General features: G+C 47.6%; 1 protein-coding gene across 1 annotated transcript; it reads left to right on the forward strand.

Moving 5' to 3' along the window:
• The first annotated feature begins 404 nt into the window (after nt 1-404).
• NR4A2 (nuclear receptor subfamily 4 group A member 2) lies at nt 405-8,984 on the forward strand. The gene is made up of 7 exons (XM_070956997.1): nt 405-426; nt 1,023-2,020; nt 3,591-3,720; nt 4,364-4,527; nt 5,814-6,016; nt 6,306-6,484; nt 7,532-8,984. Exons 2-7 carry the CDS (start codon nt 1,025-1,027, stop codon nt 7,786-7,788), a joined length of 1,929 nt encoding a protein of 642 aa, XP_070813098.1. The 5' UTR covers nt 405-426; nt 1,023-1,024; the 3' UTR covers nt 7,789-8,984.
• The last annotated feature ends 9,220 nt before the right edge of the window (nt 8,985-18,204 follow it).

An 18,204-nucleotide genomic window follows, 5' to 3' on the forward strand; every position in this document is an offset into this window, starting at 1 on the left:
TGAATACTTTTGTTGCACAATGAGGGAATCAAATAGCGCGACGGCAACCAGAAAAGCCCCTCAGGCAAAAAAAAAAAAAAAAAAGGTGTTCTTCTTTTCCAGCCAGCGGAAGAGACGCTCTCTGTCTATAGCGGCTTTTGGGAGGCTGTATTCCCAGCTCCACTAGCCACCTCAGGGCCTGGCAGAAGCAGGAATTTTGTGGCGCCCGCTAGTCCTCGTTGCCTCGTTGCCGGTCCAGGTGGGTGAGGCTGCAAAAGTAACGTCGTCTCCTTCTCCGCACCTTGCCCGTCTTTTTTTTTTTCAGGGAGCAACCGGACAGACTGGAGTCACCAGCGCTTCGCTCAAGTCTCGGCAACTTGTCTCTCCCTTGACTTCCGACGCTGTCTGCCTTCAATTCTCCCGAAAACGCCACTCACGCGGCTGAAGGTGGGTGACGCGGGTTGACCCTTTCCTCACCTCCCCCACCCCCACTCCGCCCCGCCAACCAGGAAGTCAAAATTCTCTTAAACCCGGAGAAAGCGGCCTCGGCCTTTTAGCCGGAGTTGGGCTGGCGGAACTCAGGCGAGAGAGAGGGACCGCGTCCATACATGTGCGTGCGGGTGGAGAGGAGAGGAGGGGGCGTGCTGGGCTCCACTCTCAGCAGCTCCAGCGCGGGCAGCTCAGCATCCCATCTAGCCTCCCTTGTACTTGGCAGCGGGGGCATTGCTTTCTACTTACACCCCCGTCTCCTCCCCCACCGACGTTTAGCAAAGACCTCGCTGCTCTCTCTCTCTCTCCCCTCTCTCTATAGCAAGCCCTCCTGCTCGCCCATTTCCTCACTTCCCTACGGTTCGCGTTTTACCTCCCTTTCTGCCACCGCTTGTCCTGCCCTATTCTTTCTTGTCTTCCCTGGCATCTTCCTCCCCTCCTGGCTTGGCCTCTTTGTGGGAAGGGTGGGTGGGGAGGGGAGGGGAGGGCGAGGAATGGGATTGTTGCCCAGGAAAGCTGAGCCATGCTCTTGTTGTGCCGTGTTTCGTTTGCAGCCATGCCCTGCGTCCAGGCTCAGTACGGGTCCTCGCCGCAAGGAGCCAGCCCGGCCACGCAGAGCTACTCGTACCACCACTCGGCGGCTGCCGGGGAATACAGCTCGGACTTCTTAACGCCCGAGTTTGTCAAGTTTAGCATGGACCTGACCAACACTGAAATCACTGCCACCACTTCTCTCCCCAGCTTCAGTACCTTTATGGACAACTACGGCGCCGCTGCCGCCGCCGCTGCGGGTTACGACGTCAAGCCGCCCTGCCTCTACCAAATGCCGTCGCAGCCCCCGCCACCCCCGCCACCGGCGCCCTCCATCAAGGTCGAGGAGCTGCCCCTGCACGGCCACGGCTACCCGCCGCCGCCGCAGCCCCCCGCTGCCGGCGGGCCCCAGGCGCCTGATGAGCTGGCCGTCTACTACAAACCCTGCGCCTCGCCGCCCACCCCGGCCGCTGGTTTCGCGCCGGGTCAGAGCGTTTGGGACGAGGCCGGGCCGCTGCACGGCTTCCACCACCACCACCACCATCACCACCAAGCTTACGGTGGGGCGGCAGGAGGAGCGGCTGGCGGCGGCGGCGTGCATAAGGCAGCTCCGACGGCGGTGCCCCGTCTCTCGCTTTTCTCCTTCAAGCAATCGCCGCCCGGCATGCCGGTGGGCAGCTGCCAGATGCGTTTTGATGGGCCCCTGCATGCCCTACCGCTCAATGGGGAGCCCTCGGGCCACGGGCCTGGCGCCCACCACCACCATCATCACCATCACCACCACCACGACGGGCAGCCTTTCGCTCTGCCCAACCCTATCCGCAAGCAGGCCAGTGCCGCCGCCGTCGGGTTCCCCGGACTGCAGATCGGGCATGCCTCCCAGCTCCTGGATGCCCAGGTGCCTTCGCCGCCTTCGCGGGGCTCCCCCTCAAACGAGGGGCTGTGCGCCGTCTGCGGAGACAACGCTGCCTGCCAGCACTACGGCGTGCGCACCTGCGAGGGCTGCAAAGGCTTCTTTAAGGTGAGCTGATGCTCATGCTGCCTCCTGGGGAGGCGGGGGGGAGGGAAACGGTGGGAGTCTCGTGTGTGTGCCTGTCTCCCCGATGCCAAGTACTATGCCGCTGATCTCCCATCCCTCCATCCATCTCCTTCACCGTTTCCCTTTATCTTCAAGTTCCTGCCTCTGCTGAGTAGAAACTAACTCGCTTTAGACTCCAGCCGCTGTCAGTCTTGAGACTGGGCATCTAGAAGAAAAGAACAGGATCTCTATTTGGGGATCTAGTCTTAGCCCCCTTCCTGTCTCCAGATGTTAGCTGAGTTCAGAATGATAAAGGCGTCTTAGATCAAAATCCACATTTACTTACTAGGTTTTTAGTTCATAGGGAAAGAGAAAAAGCTCAGGAAGAGGGAAGCTAGTGGGGTTAGAACCTTATTAAACAGCATATATTCACTGCCCGTTTATTAGGCTGTTTGCCATCTAATCCCTAAAATAGTTCGGGCTCCTTGTACTTGGGCCACATCTATCTACACTAGATGGAAATATGCCGCTCACCACAGGAAAAAAACACCCTCAATTTTATTGTCCTGATTCAGATTTGAGGCCTAGCTTTCTTGCTTTATTAAGAATAACATTTCATTCCTATGACACCCCCCCCCCAATGACGCAGCCCTTCATTTTACCACGTTCTCCCTTGCCCTAGATTTTGATGGAGATAGTGCAAGCAGAAGAGGAACTGGCCGCTTTAGCGGATGAATTCCTCTGCATCCTTTTCCTAGCCGGCGGCGGGGGGAGAAGAAAGAACGTTTGAAAGAATCGGGAATGGCTTTTATTTAATCGGAGCTTTGAAGCTCGGAAGGGAACGTGCCACAATGCCCCGATTCTCTTTCTCTTCCTTTCTCCCTCATACCCAATCCACAGTCCAAGAGGCTTTTAAAATGCGCTGATTTATACAAGGCCTATTCCCAAGCTATAATCTACAAAAACGACCTGCAATGGAGAACCAGTTGTTGGAGTGTTCAACGCCTGTTGCCCTCTCCTAATCGCTCCACCTTTTCCTCCGTCAGTTCCAGTCCCACCTGGGGTGTGTGTGTGGGGTCTGTGTGTGGGCTCTTGTCCTGTCTGTGTAGGAGCTGAGCCGCGCGAGGGGGGGAGGGGGCTTTTTTGCAATTCATTTGCCTTAGGACTGGTTAGAAGAGAGAACCCCGTCTTAGCTAACAAAGTAGACCCGCAATCCCGATGGTCGAATTAAATTGTGTCCCCCCCCCCACCCCGTAACTTCTTAACTGAATAACCGCATCCTTGAAAAGAAAAGGAATTTAAAAAAAAAAAAACTCATAGGAATGCCTCGGGTTTGGGTTAGTCGTTCAGCTTATAGCAGGCTCTCCAGACGGTGCTCGGAGAACCCGCTCCCCAATTTTTTGTTAGAGGACCTGGAAAAGGAGAAACCGCTAGAGCGAGAGAGGAAGAAGAAGGGATCTTCTCAGCCCATGAAGCGCCTCAAACTCGGACCGCCTTCCGGGGATCCGCTCCGCTCTGTTCAGCTCCTCACCTCTCCTTTTCCCCCACCCCCCTCTCTCCCCTGTCTCCACAGCGCACCGTCCAGAAAAACGCCAAATACGTTTGCTTAGCGAATAAGAACTGCCCCGTGGACAAACGCCGTCGGAATCGGTGCCAGTACTGTCGTTTTCAGAAGTGCCTTGGGGTCGGCATGGTCAAAGAAGGTAGAGCCTGCCGTGGGCGGGCGCCTGGGGTGGCCAGAAGCACAGGCGGAGCAGCCGCGTCCCCAGCAGCGGCGAGAGGAGGCGCGGCGAAGCTCCAGCTGAGCTTCCGCGGGCGGCTTCTTCTGACCCTTGGGAGGCCCAGGGCTCCCCCCCCACACCCAGGTCCTTCGGGACCATCTTCAGAGTATAAACCCTCGGGGTAATGGCAGGAGGCGAAGGCCTCTGAAAACCCGGACTAGACCTAAGATAACCTTTCCTGGGACAAGGCGCTTGCGGAATGCCTTAGTTTTAACCTTAAAGGGGTTCCAGGGTCAGGGCAGATTGGGGTTTATGCGAAGAAACGTCAGGAGGGTTTGTAATCTCTTACATGTTTTTCCTAAACTCGTTTCTAAAAAGTCAGCCTCATGTTTGGAAACTGAGCTCCGTAGGAGCCAAAGGAAGTCCGGAAAATATTACAACAGCCCCAATTCCTCTTTGGAAACTTTTTCTCTGGGCTGATATATTCAGCCACGAAGTTTTGACCCCAGTAGAAAAACAGGACATTAGATGGGTGGGTGGGTGGTTGTGTTGTCTTTTCTTTTTCTCTGCCTGGCCGGGCGACCTGAGGCATGATCTCTGAGTGGAGGCATCTTGTCTTTTTCAGTAGTTCGCACAGACAGCTTAAAAGGCCGAAGGGGTCGTTTGCCCTCGAAACCGAAGAGCCCCCAGGAGCCTTCTCCCCCTTCGCCCCCGGTGAGTCTGATCAGTGCCCTGGTGAGAGCTCATGTCGACTCCAACCCGGCTATGACCAGCCTGGACTATTCCAGGGTAAGCTGGAGACAATATTTGCCTACGGGGGTCCCCTCTCTCGGGCCACCAAATGAAATCCACCTAGTCCCCAGTAAGGTCATTCTCCCTTCCACCACCCATTTGATGTGATTGTGCAGACACCTCCAAGGTGTTGGTGTCCCAGAGGGCTTGGAGATGTCTGGGCAAGTATTTGGTGTGTATGTGTGTGTATGTGTGCCTGCTGAAGGGGGAAGGGGAACTTCAAGCAGATGCAGATTGCAACTCTCTCTCTCTCTCTCTCTCTCTCTCTCTCTCTCTCTCTCTCTCTCTCTCTCTCTCTCTCTCTCTCTATATATATATATATATATATATATATATATATATATATATATATATACACACACACACACACACACACACACACACACACACACACGTCGGACTGTGGGCTACTTTTGCAAATAGCGTTTACTGCTAGTTAAATGTATATAGGATTGTTTTGTTCCATGCTAGAAATTATTTCCCCCTGCCAGTAATTGAAGCAATGCTTTAGTTTGAAAAGGAGATGTTCCCCATTCAGACATCCTTAGGAAATGAAAGCCATTAAGAAAGATTAAACTCTGGGCAGGACACTCCCAAAGGAGATGACCAGAGCACCTGCCTCCTGGAAACTAACCTTCAGCTCCTTACTACGAGGATGTTGGTTTGTTTTTCTTTTCTGCTTATGGGACACACGGTTTGAATTAAGTAAGGAGAGAAAAGTCACCTCTTTTTCAAGGCGTGATCAGTTGCTCCCTTCTCAAGTAGAACTACAAGCGAAGGAACATTTTTTTTAATGCATAAGAAATGAAATGTGATAGAGAGCCATAGGCGTTTGTGCTGAATGCATGTCACATGTTTGTATTGTGTGTATGGATTGATGGGTAGATTTCCCTTCCCCTTATTACTTCATTAGCACAACTGCTCATTCTCCCCCCCCCAAACGCTTTCCAGAAGCTAAGCCAAACCCTGGAATTTTTGCTTCAGGGTGTCTTTCCAGAGTGTTTAAAGTTGACCCTTCCTCCTGGCCACAGCCATTTCCCCTCTTCGAGTGGCCATCCCTCCTAGTGCCACCCCTAATTGAATTAATTGCCATGGGACATCTAATTTCTTCACTGGCCAGAGCGAGGTTTAATTGTTATAAAAATTTGGCTCCCCTCCTCTAAATGGGGTTAGCAATTTCACGGGCTATAGATTTCAGAGAGCCTCATTAAATTGCTGGGGTCTTTCTCTTACTTCCCTCCCCCTTCCCTCTCTCTCCCATCTTCCTTGCCATGGAATCCCAGTTCCAAGCAAACCCAGATTATCAGATGAGCGGTGATGACACACAGCACATCCAGCAGTTTTATGATCTCTTAACTGGTTCCATGGATATTATCCGGGGCTGGGCAGAAAAGATCCCGGGCTTCACTGACCTTCCCAAACAAGACCAAGATCTGCTGTTTGAATCTGCCTTCCTGGAGCTTTTCGTCCTGCGGCTAGCCTACAGGTAAGTAGGAAGTGCTCTCTCCAAGTTGAAGGTCACCTGCAAATGTATACGTGGATGTGCAGGCCTGTGGGATACATGTGCACACCCAGACACATCCCTTGCGATCCTTGTGATGAGCAAACCTACGCCGTTCAAGGTCCGCTGAGCTGCGTTTTTATTAACTCCTCAGTAATTAGGTCCCTCTTAAGCCTTCCATTTATTGCTTGGCGAATAATTAGTTGTTTGCCTTTCTCTATTCCCCCCTCCCCTTTTCTGGCCGCCCTGTAAACCCCCTCCCCCCCCCCCGCAGGTCAAACCCCGTGGAAGGGAAGCTCATCTTTTGTAATGGTGTGGTCCTGCACCGGCTGCAATGTGTCCGTGGGTTTGGGGAATGGATCGATTCCATTGTGGAGTTCTCTTCCAGCCTGCAGAATATGAACGTTGATATCTCTGCCTTTTCCTGCATCGCTGCCCTAGCCATGGTGACAGGTGAGACCCAGCTTCTGGCTCTTCCTCTTTATTCTGATCGCCCAGGGATGTTTTATTTCAGATGAAGTGATCTGGAATAAGTAACCAGTTTCTCCATTTTAGTGATGAGTATAGATTATTTTTTTAAAAGGAATTTTAGTCTTTCTGGGCAAGCTGAAAATCTCTGCCCCATGCCCTGTTTCAACTTGTCAGGGCAGAGGAGAATTCTCAGTTAGAAAAGATCCACATTCTTCCAATATAGAGTTAAAATCCACAACAGGTCACACTCCTTGCCCTTGTTTTATTTTAGAAGTTCTAAACTGCATATTGGGTTTTCTTCTCACTTCTTTTCCCACAAACTCCAGGTTTTTATTCTGGATTACGTAAACCTATTCCTTTAACCTTCCTATGCTCCTGCTTAAAGTAAACTAGAGTTTATCATTATGTCCCGGATGAATATGAAGTAATCCAAAGTAATTGCCCTTTTATACAATCACCATTGGCAATAGGGAATAGAATTCACAAATCAAGATATATGCACGAAGACATGTTTATGTTCACAAAGTAGCCAATCATATTTTATGTTAATATGGTGGACATCCAACCCCTGTGATTAATTTAAGGTTCAGCATGCCTGCCAATCCAGAGTATTGGGTTAATTGATCAAACCATGAAGGGGCTCTTATGAACAGAGGCTTTACGAGAGAACCTTTATGTTTGAATTGTTATAATACCTGATAGTTCTGTAGCACACTGGACGTTCAAGAGTACTGACTCAAATGGAGGAGTCGCAACTACAACTGACCCACAACTGCAATTTCACAATGCTGTCTAATTTGCAACCGCATGAAAGAAAGTCCCCTGAGTTCAGAAACTTCAGTTTATTCCAAACTATGTAGTTTAGCATTGGGACTTTAAGGAGGAAGGGGTAGTTAAAGCAGGGGTAGGGTCTCCCAATGCATAATTTGTAGTCTCCTAACAAGGCCTGTTGAAGTGCCCATCCCTCAGCCACCCCCCTTAGATTTGTCCAGAGCTGGGTCTAAATCAGCAATTTCTTGTCCTTTGCAGAGAGGCACGGCTTGAAGGAGCCCAAACGGGTGGAAGAACTACAGAACAAGATTGTCAATTGTCTCAAGGACCACGTGACTTTCAACAACGGCGGCCTGAACCGGCCAAATTACTTGTCGAAACTCCTGGGCAAGCTCCCGGAACTGCGCACCCTCTGCACGCAGGGCCTGCAGCGTATTTTCTACCTGAAACTGGAAGATTTGGTGCCTCCACCAGCAATAATTGACAAACTTTTCTTGGACACTTTACCTTTTTAAAAACAAAGACAGAGAGAGGGAGAGAGAAAGTGTAAGGGGAGGGGGGGAAATCTAGAAAGAAAGACTATGCTGCTGTGCCCTCAAAGTTGGAGAACTTTCAAAGCCTCGGAGGTGGGGGGGAATGCAAGCAAGCAAGGAGATTGAAGCCCCAGGAGAAAAGCGAGAGCCCCCCTCCCCCCCATAAGGAAGGAGCACCTCCGGCTGTCGCATGCTCCCACCCCTCCAAACTGTGGCTTAGCTTGTCCTGCAGAACAGTGACTGAAAACTGGGGGCTGTGGCCATGCTGAATTCCGTTCCTTGGACTACACACAGATTCCCATGGTACAAGCTTTTTATTCTTGCCTAAACAAACAAAACAAAAAACAAAAAGCAAAAGTCTCTTTCGCTCCCATCCACTCCCTTTTCCCCAAAGCAAAAAGGACACACAGATTTTTTTTTTTAAAGTTCATTACTATGATTGTGAGGATGGCTGTGACCAAGGACTATAAGTTAGGAAGCTGAGTCTTGCTTGGGCTTTAGCTGCTGCTGATGCTGCTGCTGGCAAGAGTATTAAGAGGATCCACTCAATCTTCCCCTCCCCCTTTCATAAGACTTTTAAAGTGTTTTCTGCTGTAAAGGGAAAGCTGTAATATATAGAAGATGAAATTAAGGGTGGGGGAGGGAGATGGGTGCAGCATGAATCGACAGAAGGCAAAGGATTGTACACTTATCAGATGCAGTTTGGCTTTTTCTTTCTAAAAAAACAAAGCAAAACTATTCTGTGCCTATTTATGAATAAGCTATTCAAACCATTATAAAATTAGAGAGAGAGAGAGAGAAAAAGAGACTAAATCAAAGGGATTTGAACAAAAAGATGTGATTATTTAAGATTTAAATCAAAAGAAAGTCTGATGATTCTAGGAAGACAATGTTATTATAGGCACTTGCTATTTCAGTAAGGTCTATATTCTATAAATAGTTATTTCAGACACTATGTAGTCTGCTAGATTTTATAAAGATTGGTAGTTCTCTAAGAAGCTTCAAACGTTTTTTCTCAGTTGTAAAATAGGTGGGCACAGGTGTTACACGAATCCAACAGACTCCCCACCCACATCCATTTCTGGAAAATCTTCCGAAAGGGACCCATATTCCCGTGTTTGTAAACACCGTTTGGCATTCCTTGTTTGTAAGTGTCGTATGTATTGTTGATGCTGATTAAAAAGAAAACAGTTTATATCTTGATCATTTTGTTGTCTGAGGAGAAACCAGTCTTGCATGCACAAGCTTTTTTGACTATTTCCAGAGTGTTTATCTCATATATAGATCTCCCTGGAAATTATTGAGCACTTTGTCTTTTTATTTCAAGTTTCTTTTGTTGAGGGAGGGAGTTGTTTTTTTAATGCCTAAAATTGTTAATATATTATTTTACGTATCAATACAATGTTTTTTAATGCCATATTCTGTAGTATATCTATTTTTCTTTGTATATTTCCAGTATGGCATATTTTAAAACCACTGCCTCTTCCCTTTCCTCTCTCCCACTCTACCCACCCCACAATTTCTCCATGTGGTGTATATGACAGTTAGAAGCTGACACTTTCTCCCTAAACTCTTTCTTGGAGAAAGATAATTTTAATGTTTACAGCAAATAAATCCATGTCAACGAACAGAATCCCGTCTTTTTTCTCTTTAGGAAAAAAAAAGTCCCAGAAGCCTCCCATGATAGATAGTTACTCGGATGATGAGGATGGTGAGGATGATTCATAGCACTGAAACAGCAGGTTAAAGAAATGCTATATGTATGATGGCTTATCTGACCTGGGAAAAGGAATTTGCTGTTTTAAGTGGCAAAAGGAGGCAAAGCTAAGATGTATAGTTTACTTTCTTTTTCTAACTTTAAGACCATGTAGTGTTTGTTGTTTCTACCATTTTAGCCTTCCTTTGAAACCTCTGGGAACCTAAGTTAAATACATAAATATTTGCCTTATCTAGCTCTAAAAAATTAAATAGGTCCTACTTAGTGCAATCCATTCTAGTGGAATTAGCTTTTGTGAGTAATCTGTGCATCAGTCTCTGATTCTGAATGAGTTAGTTCTACACCAAATGGAGTAGGCAAGGTGTAGCAAAAAAGAAATGTGGTAGAAACAGGCTGGAATTAGTTAAGGTATTTGGAACTGGAGCATTCATGTCCAATGCTGAAACTTAAATAGGTTAAATTGAATGAAATTGATTTTAACGGGCAGTATGCATGCATGTGTGTGGACCCCATATACTTGTGGCATGTTTAGTGAAAAACAAGTTCCATAGAGTTTAAAGAATCTGAGGATCTCCTAACTGCAAAAGGCTGCAGCCTTACTCTATTTACCTTGAAATGCTAAGGATACAACCCAAACACATTCTTGTGTCACAGGAAGAGTCACAGGACTCTTTTTCTAGAGAAGCATGTGTTTACATTCCTAAATCGTTTACTAATGTAAATGTAATTTGAATTCAGTGCGATTTTTACAGAATAGGCAGAATTAGGATTGGGCTGTTAAGGTTTGGACAGGAAATTAATGCTTCTGTACTTCAGGTGGAAGAAAATTTGTTTAATTCAATGGATTTTTCTGCAGACTAGGTATATTTAGGTTTGGGCTGATGGAAATCCATGGAGCGTTGAACCTTCCCCAATAAGGTTTAGGAAGTGGAAGTCAAGCAATCCTATTTGTTAAGGCTGCACATGCTGTAGATTCATCTGGGAGTCTATCTTATTGTACTTGAATACAATACCTTCATTCCTTTTTAAAGGATTTATGGATTTTATTAGCATAGTAGGATTTTTAATATATATCTGAAAAAAACAGCAACATTAAACGCATAAGCAAGGAAACGGTATCTTTGGAGATCCCTCCGATTCATTAAACTTCAAACTCAATTTATTTGAAACCAAAATATATAGCCAGGTGAGGGACACAGCTAAGAAACTTGATAGGAGGATCTGTGTTTTAGATACAAATACATTTACGAGAAGGCTTTTTTTTTTAAAAAAAAAATGTTTTCGGGTGGGGGTAGCAATGCTTACATTATTATTATTATTTTTAATGAGGGGGGGATTTCTCATATTCACACAACTACCGTATTTGGCTGTCTGTTTTGAATTGGCGGTCAGAAGTAGTAGCTAGTTTTACGTTTTCTCTCCGTTCTCCTGTGCTTACCAGCATCAAGCGGCTTGGGAAGGCGGGGGGGGGGGTTTGAGGGGGCGGCTAAAACGAGACACCTGATCGTTGGAATCAAGGAAAGATGACATTCAAGATAAATAATGATGATAATAGTAATAACCGTAACCATAACAATACTTGTCCAAGGAGGGGATCCAACGGATCCCTAGCTTTAGATTGATGCACCGCACGCAGGAGCCAGGTCGAAGGAAACAGCTGGTTTTCCGGGGAAAGGTTCCTAACTTTGAGCAGCTGGCGCTAGACTGCCCGGACGTGGGCCCCAGGGATTTGAGCGGGGCTTATTCTTACGAAAGGGGGAGAAGGAGCGCGCGGCCTGCCACGGTCGAGCGGTCCTCAGAGCCAGCGCCCTTCTTCTTTCCAGATTGGCTCTTTCGGCGGGCCCTGACGGGACCTTCGCGAAGGTGAGGCCTCTTTCCCGGCATAACTCGAGCTCAGAAACGATGCGGGACTAAGAGACGGCCCACCTTTAGGGCTGGCAGCAAGGGGCATCTCACTCAGCCTTGAGTTGACATCGCGCTTTTTTTTTTATTTTTTTATTGGCGACGTTCCCCAGAGATTTCAACTCTCCCTAGCCCCCCCCCGTCGAGCCCACAACCGGAGCTTGTGGCTCTACAAAGGGTCGCGGCGTGCCGTTTGTCTTTCGGACCGTCCCGGTTCTCATGTTATTTTTCGAGGCAACGCAATTATACAAGTTGTAGGAAAGAGGTAGCGAAGGGGGTTACAAGGGCTCTCCGGAAGACCCTTTAAGACTAGAAGTGAGAAATCTCTTCGGGCAGAGAAGCCTGAGGGAATTCGGAAGACAAGCCCCCCCTCCCTCCTGTGTGTGTGTGTGTGTGTGTGTGTGTGTGTGTGTGTGTGTGAAAATTTCCCGCCCGAAAAGTAGCGGTTCCTTCACAGAAAGCGCTCCCAGCGTTTAAGGCACCTCGACGCTGCGCTCTCTTTTCCCGCCCATTTGCAGGCAGGAGGCTCAGGCGCAACGGCTGCTTCAGGCAGGACGGACGCCGCCACCCACCCCCTTCTCCTTGCCCCTCCGCCAGCCTAGCCCGGCTGTTCTAACGGGAGCGGAAAGGGGGAGGTTGTCCTCCCCCCCCGCTTTTCTCGAAGCTTTTCTGTTGTGTGTGTGTGTGTTTTCGCCTGTGTGTGAATTCCAGCGACGCCTCGTTGATAATTGTGGGGAGGGAGCGGGCGAGCGGTGGCTCCGCTGGATGGGCGACTGCGGGGCGCGCCGCGGAGAAAGCATGCGATGGAATGTGCGTTCCTACGCGGCTGAATTTTTCTAGACATTACTTTTCAGCGGAGATGGAGGTTTTTCATCTGGCGAGGGGGAGTTTAACCAGAAATAAAGCCGCCTCTCCGGTGAGAGAACTAAGGAGAGGGGCGAGGGGGGCGGTGAGGACGAGCGGAGAGGCGGCTTTTTCCTCAGTCGCCTCGCCATTGGGGCGCTTCCATTCCTCTCAACCTTCCCGCCTCCGAGAGCTCTTGGGGCGCTTAGGAAGGCTTTTCCTGCGCCGCCTTTGAGGGGAAAAGCCTCTGCGGAGTGAAAACGTTTCCCTTTGTACTGTACAAAGTAATTTTGTTTCGGGTCGGCCCGAATCTGGGGACGCAGCGAGGCGGGAGCTCGGCTTGTATTGATGGACACGGTTTAAAGGCGCGTTTGAGCGCCAAGCAAGAACTCTCAGCGGCTGGAAATAAACAGGCCGTCCTCGCCTTCGCGGGCGTCCCTGCTTAGCGCCTTCTTGAGCGAAGGGACAACTGGGGAAGAAGTGGCGAAGCAGGGGAGGTGGAGTCTGTTGGCTCAGCGGCCGCGAGACTCCTCGGTTGACGTCGAAATAGCCCCGAATGCGGAGCTTAACCCGGGAGGAAGCGACTCCCGGAGAGGGAATGAGAGGTTCGAATGCGATGCCTTCGGGGAAACGTGGCGGGGTTGACGCCCAATAACTTGAATGGGGCTACCTCGGGGAAAGGAAACCGTCGACTCTCGAACTTGAGCAAGAATATTTGGGGAGAAGGTGACTGGAGTGGCCCGTAGCTGGCGCATCGCTGATATCTCGGGTATATCTCAATAGGAGAGAAAGCGACGTGCTGTGGTCAGTTCCTTCCTGAGTCACTTGCCCTTGGCCATCACTTTCCTCCCCCCTCCGCTCCCCACCCCCCCAAGCAAGCAACAGGGAAGTTCCTGTTGACGGCAGGGAGTGAAAGGAACTTTGTTCCTTTCGAGGGATGCCCAGTGTTGCAACTGGCAGCCTAGGTTGTCCTACCTGTTGCGCTACTTTAGCGTTGCCCAACCCTTCTTTGCAGTTCCCGAGCGGGGACTCTCCACCCCCTAGGAACCTGTGGGGTGATCCGTCACATCCCAAGTGGGCTGATCGGCAAGATGTGGCGGCCATCCTTGCAAGACGCTGGGCCGGACCTAACTCCCTCCGCCTCTTTCTTCCACCGTGAAGAAAGACACGCCCCGGGGGTTCTGCGAAAGGACCGGATGCATTTTAAATATCACGATCCCGTAGGCTAAGTCCGTTTCCTCACTTGCCTCCTTAGGCTTTTTGCAAAATGCGATTCGAGGTCAGGGTTTTTCTGATTTGAAAATTATTTCAACGCGCGAAATCCTGGGCCGATTTCCGCCTCCTCCGTTGGGCTTCTCTACCTGCCGCCTTCCGTTCGTAGCACCTGTTCTACATTTTGTAGGCTTAGCCCATCCGTTGCTCCATGTCCCTTCTTTCGTGAAGGTTACCGCATCGCTGGGGGAATTCAGCTTGATTGCATGATATGAAGGCTACAAATCCTATGCCCATTTTAACTATGCTTGTGTTGAATTCAATGGGATTGATTTCGGGAGTGATGGTGGTAATTCATAGGTTTGTAAAGTAAACTAATCAGTGCCGGTACCTTTCTGGGTATCTGCTCAAATGTAAATCATCTGGTTTCACTGGCAGACATTCTCAGATAAGGGAGAATAGCTCTGCAACCTGAAAACCGACCGTTTCAACTGCAAGGATACCCCAAACGCTGCCATTCTCGACAGATTTTTCTTCATCTTTCCACCTCTTCTAGGTAGACAAATATCCCCTCCCCCGCTTCCAACTTGGTACATCGACCTAAAATCTTGAGGCTAGGTTTGTCTTAGCTGCTGCAATCAGGAATAAAATATATTGATAATAATTTGCTTCAGCGTTCCTTCGCATTATTTTATGTTTCGCAAATCACCACCAGGCTACTGCAAGAGCGCAAAGGCAGCGATTTCCAGAAGATGGTCCACAATGAGTTTCAAAACCGCTGAACTGAAAGTCCACTCTGCAACCTCCCAGCCCTTCAAGTTCATGTCGAAGATATTTATTTGCAAGCCAAGCTCAACAACTCGAAGCTTTTCATCAATCCAGACAGACCTATCCCATTAAAAAACAACAAAAAAGACAAACAAGAAGAAATCCTAATACTTTATTACCAACTGAAAAAACTAATTTCAATTGCCGGCATCTTTTCCTCCACTGCACAACTGCCTTCTAATTGACGCCTACTTCGCTACTATTTTCCAGGCATTTGATAGAGAAGAATCAAGCTCTTTTCGAACAGAAATTAAGTTGAGACTCTTCAGGAAGATCTCACCTCAGTTTTCGCACTAATCAGGGTTTAGGTTCTAAAAGTCTCGCCAACTCTTGGGTCTCTTTAATCAAAGATTGTTGAAGAAATCACAGCTGATTGACAAACCTTCGTTCGCAAATCACAGTAATAAGATCCAAATGTTCCCTAAGACAAATCCGAACAAGTCCCAATATGGGTTTGCTGCAACCGCTATATGTGAAGTATCCCTCACTTCCTTTGTCCTCAGAGATCCGGTTGGATGAAGACCGAGATTACCAACATGGAGCGCAGAAGTACTCAAGAGTCATAACTGCGGGTGGGGGGGGGGGGAAGAAGTAAACAAATGCTTTTAATTCTTCCCCATAATAAATGAAACACAAGAAGTTTGTCTTCGGTGGGATTTTTATTCTATACATACTGGGGCGTTAGATATTAGGAGGCCTTCCATCTTCTACTCCGCCAAGAATGGGATGACACTGGAAGGGGGCTGTTGAACTGGCTATTACTATACCTGCTCCGTTTTTGTGCCAGCTGCTCTGTCTTAGAAGGAGACTCCACTGGTTCTAGACAAGCCCACTGCAGGCGCCTTGCCTCTCGTGACCGAAAGGTCTTAGCGAATAACTTTCAGGCTGTATTCCCCCAATGGGGCAGAGTTGAAACAGAATTGACTTGTGCCAATTCTCTAAGTTGGTATCACGCATGGAGTCTTAAACCAATTACCGCACAACATACTAAGATAAAATGTAGTTGACCACTTCGTGGCGCAACGCAGGACTAGCGATGCTGAGTTTCAAATCCTACAATAGAGTGGCACTGCAATCCCAAGGACAAGGGACTCTCGGATTAAGCTAAGGCACGGATTTCTTAATTGTGGTTTCTTGAATAAGTCTTCATTGGTTGGGTTCTGCAACAGGTTAAGCCCTGCCCTGCCTTGCCCTTGCTTTCAGAACTGAAACAAGATTTCAGCCCGATTTCGAAAATACAAGCGTCTGCTTGCCCGGCTTCCTAACAAAAAAGCGAGGAAAATCAGTTTGAAAATCGTGAAGTGCACTAAACTCATGTGGGGGTTCAGTCCTGTTCTTCGACAGATGGAGACTTATTGCTTGGTAAGATCTGCAGCTGTTGCTTCAGTGTTTAGGAGCTCCAAGCAAAGTCTGTAGCCTCTCTCTGCCCAACAATCAAAAAAGCAACCAACGTTGTCAAGCGCGCCCGAGAGGATGCATTTCCCACCGACTTGTATAGACGGCTAACTTAATCGTAATTCGCTCAAGTTACCAGCCTGCTGGGATTCCTAGTAGAGTTCGGCTATAGGCTGGTTTTGTACAATATGCTGGGGCAAAAGATGGCCGCTGAAATTGTGATTCGGTGTGTCCTGCGAATTTGCTTAGAACTGAATTTGCGCAAACAGGAGGCTCACTCTCCTCGGTTCAGTCTCCAAAAACTTTTGGCCATTGCTTCCTTTCAGCTGCAACCCACCGCCGCAGAGAAAACATATTGTAAACATATTGTAAGCTTAGTGCTAGCAGGACCAACACTGCAGACTGCAACGATGAAAGTCCAGATTGACCTACAGCTGAGAGCTGTCTGCCTACTCTGATTTTCTGCTAGGGCTTCAGAGACCTTGGAAAATCTAAGGAAATGCAGAAGAAAACTTAACTATCCTGGGCTTCTGATCCTACCATCCCTTCCCCCCTCCCATCTTAAAACTCACACCAACAATGAGTGATATGATATGGCTACTGAATGATACAGTAAACTTCTGTTTCAAAGGTGCTTTTTCAAAAGGCAGCTGGACTTTCTTTGTTTTTGCTTGAAGATGTTTTGCTTCTCATCCAAGAAGCTTCTTCAGTTCATATAGACACTTCTGTTTTAAAGCCCCACTGAGATGGGATTGGATTCCTAGGATCCAGCATAGGATCATACCAGAGAAGCACAGCCAGTGTCTCTCCTTGGTTAGAAGTTCCATCGATAGACAGGGTCTAAAGGCAAAGAAGTCAATCTCTTGTGCAACTTCATTCTTTAGGATAGGGTTTACCCTGGGATTCTTTCTGGATTTGGCTCCATAAAGTGGCAGTTGAATAAGAACAGCTACCAAGTTCCTGTGGAGGAGTACATCTTGAAATTTGTGTCACGTCTACTAAACAAAAGCAGCATACTTCTTAGAGTAGAGAGTGGTGGTCCTAGATCTGAGATGCTCACACTTCTTACCTAGATATAAGTTCTACTGGAGAACACATAAAAAAAGTGGAGCTTATTTCTAAGCAAATGTGCTTCCTGATGTACTTCTCAAGACTGAAAAAAATCGTAGAGATCTGTTGGCGCTAGCCCTAACTCACTCATTCACTCTTCCCAACAGGAGTCTTTCAGATAAGGATGGGCTCCAGTTCCCCTTATTCCCACACAACATGGCCAATGGAGGTAAATGAAAGGACAGACACAGGACCAGTGGTGGGATTCAAGTAATTTAACAACCGGTTCTCTGCCCTAATGATTTCTTCCAACAACCAGTTTGCCAGACTGCTCACAAAGTTAACAACCGGTTCTCCCGAAGTGGTGCGAACTGGCTGAATCCCAGCACTGCACAGGACTGGAGGGGAGGGAATTAGGTTTACTGGTACTTTCTACTCAATAACTATAGTTAGTTGGCGTGCTTTTCCTGAACTTTTCTGATTGATGAATCAGAAGAGCATCTTTTCTGAAGAAAAAAAGGAAGTAGATTGAATTAGAGATGTCAACATCTATGCATGCTTCACTCCAATATAAATTCACTATGCTCAGCTGACGTTTGCTACCAAATCAAGCCTTTCTGGGGACTGCAATTAGAGCCTAAATGTACATTTTCAAGTAAATAAATAAATAAATAAATAATAAACCCATATGGATTTCATCAATTTCTGAATATACCTCCATGAGGTTGTGTGCTAGAAAACACATTTAACTGATGTTTATGCATACATAGATTGGGACTTTAAACCTTTGGATATTAATAGATCAATTGCTTTGAAATTAGGGGAACCTAAAAAACCATTTTACAGAAGTCAGTCTACTGGTCCATATAGCTCAATACTGTTTATTCAGACCAGTGATCGGTCTCTAGAGATCCAGCCATGCATGGGATTGTATGTAAAGTAGATGATCTACACTGTATTACAGTATCACTGAGTGATATCTGTAGGTTTGCAGAGGCTGTGGCGTTTGGATTGGGATCCTACACAGCTTTAATTGATGTGGATTCCTCTTTTGACTCTATGATTTTGTTCAACTCTCCCTGTCGCCTACACAGAACATGAACTATTGTTTGCCTAAATTTACCACTGGCTAAGCTTTCAATAAGCCACGAAACAGTAATATTACATTTTCGTTTACTGAACATATATAGTGCAAACCCAGCTTGGGCACAGCCTTGTTTAGTCCAGTAGAAACCTCCCTGAGATTGAAGAGGAACACGTACATGGCAACAGTTACATCTGGAAATGAACTGATAATTAGCAGACAGTGCAGGCACATTTCTTAATCTGGGAGGCTTCCTATTTAGGACTGGTGTTACTCTTCAAACAAAGCAATTCTAAAATGTGCTTGCAGCATAAATGAACTACAATCCCTGCAAGCTTTTTAACTAAAATTCAAAATAATGCAAGAG

The sequence above is a fragment of the Pituophis catenifer genome, unplaced genomic scaffold, assembly GCF_029215685.1.
Source record: "Pituophis catenifer annectens isolate HBS135680 unplaced genomic scaffold, rPitCat1.0.hap2 SCAF_1, whole genome shotgun sequence".
In the NCBI taxonomy this organism is placed as follows: domain Eukaryota; kingdom Metazoa; phylum Chordata; class Lepidosauria; order Squamata; family Colubridae; genus Pituophis; species Pituophis catenifer.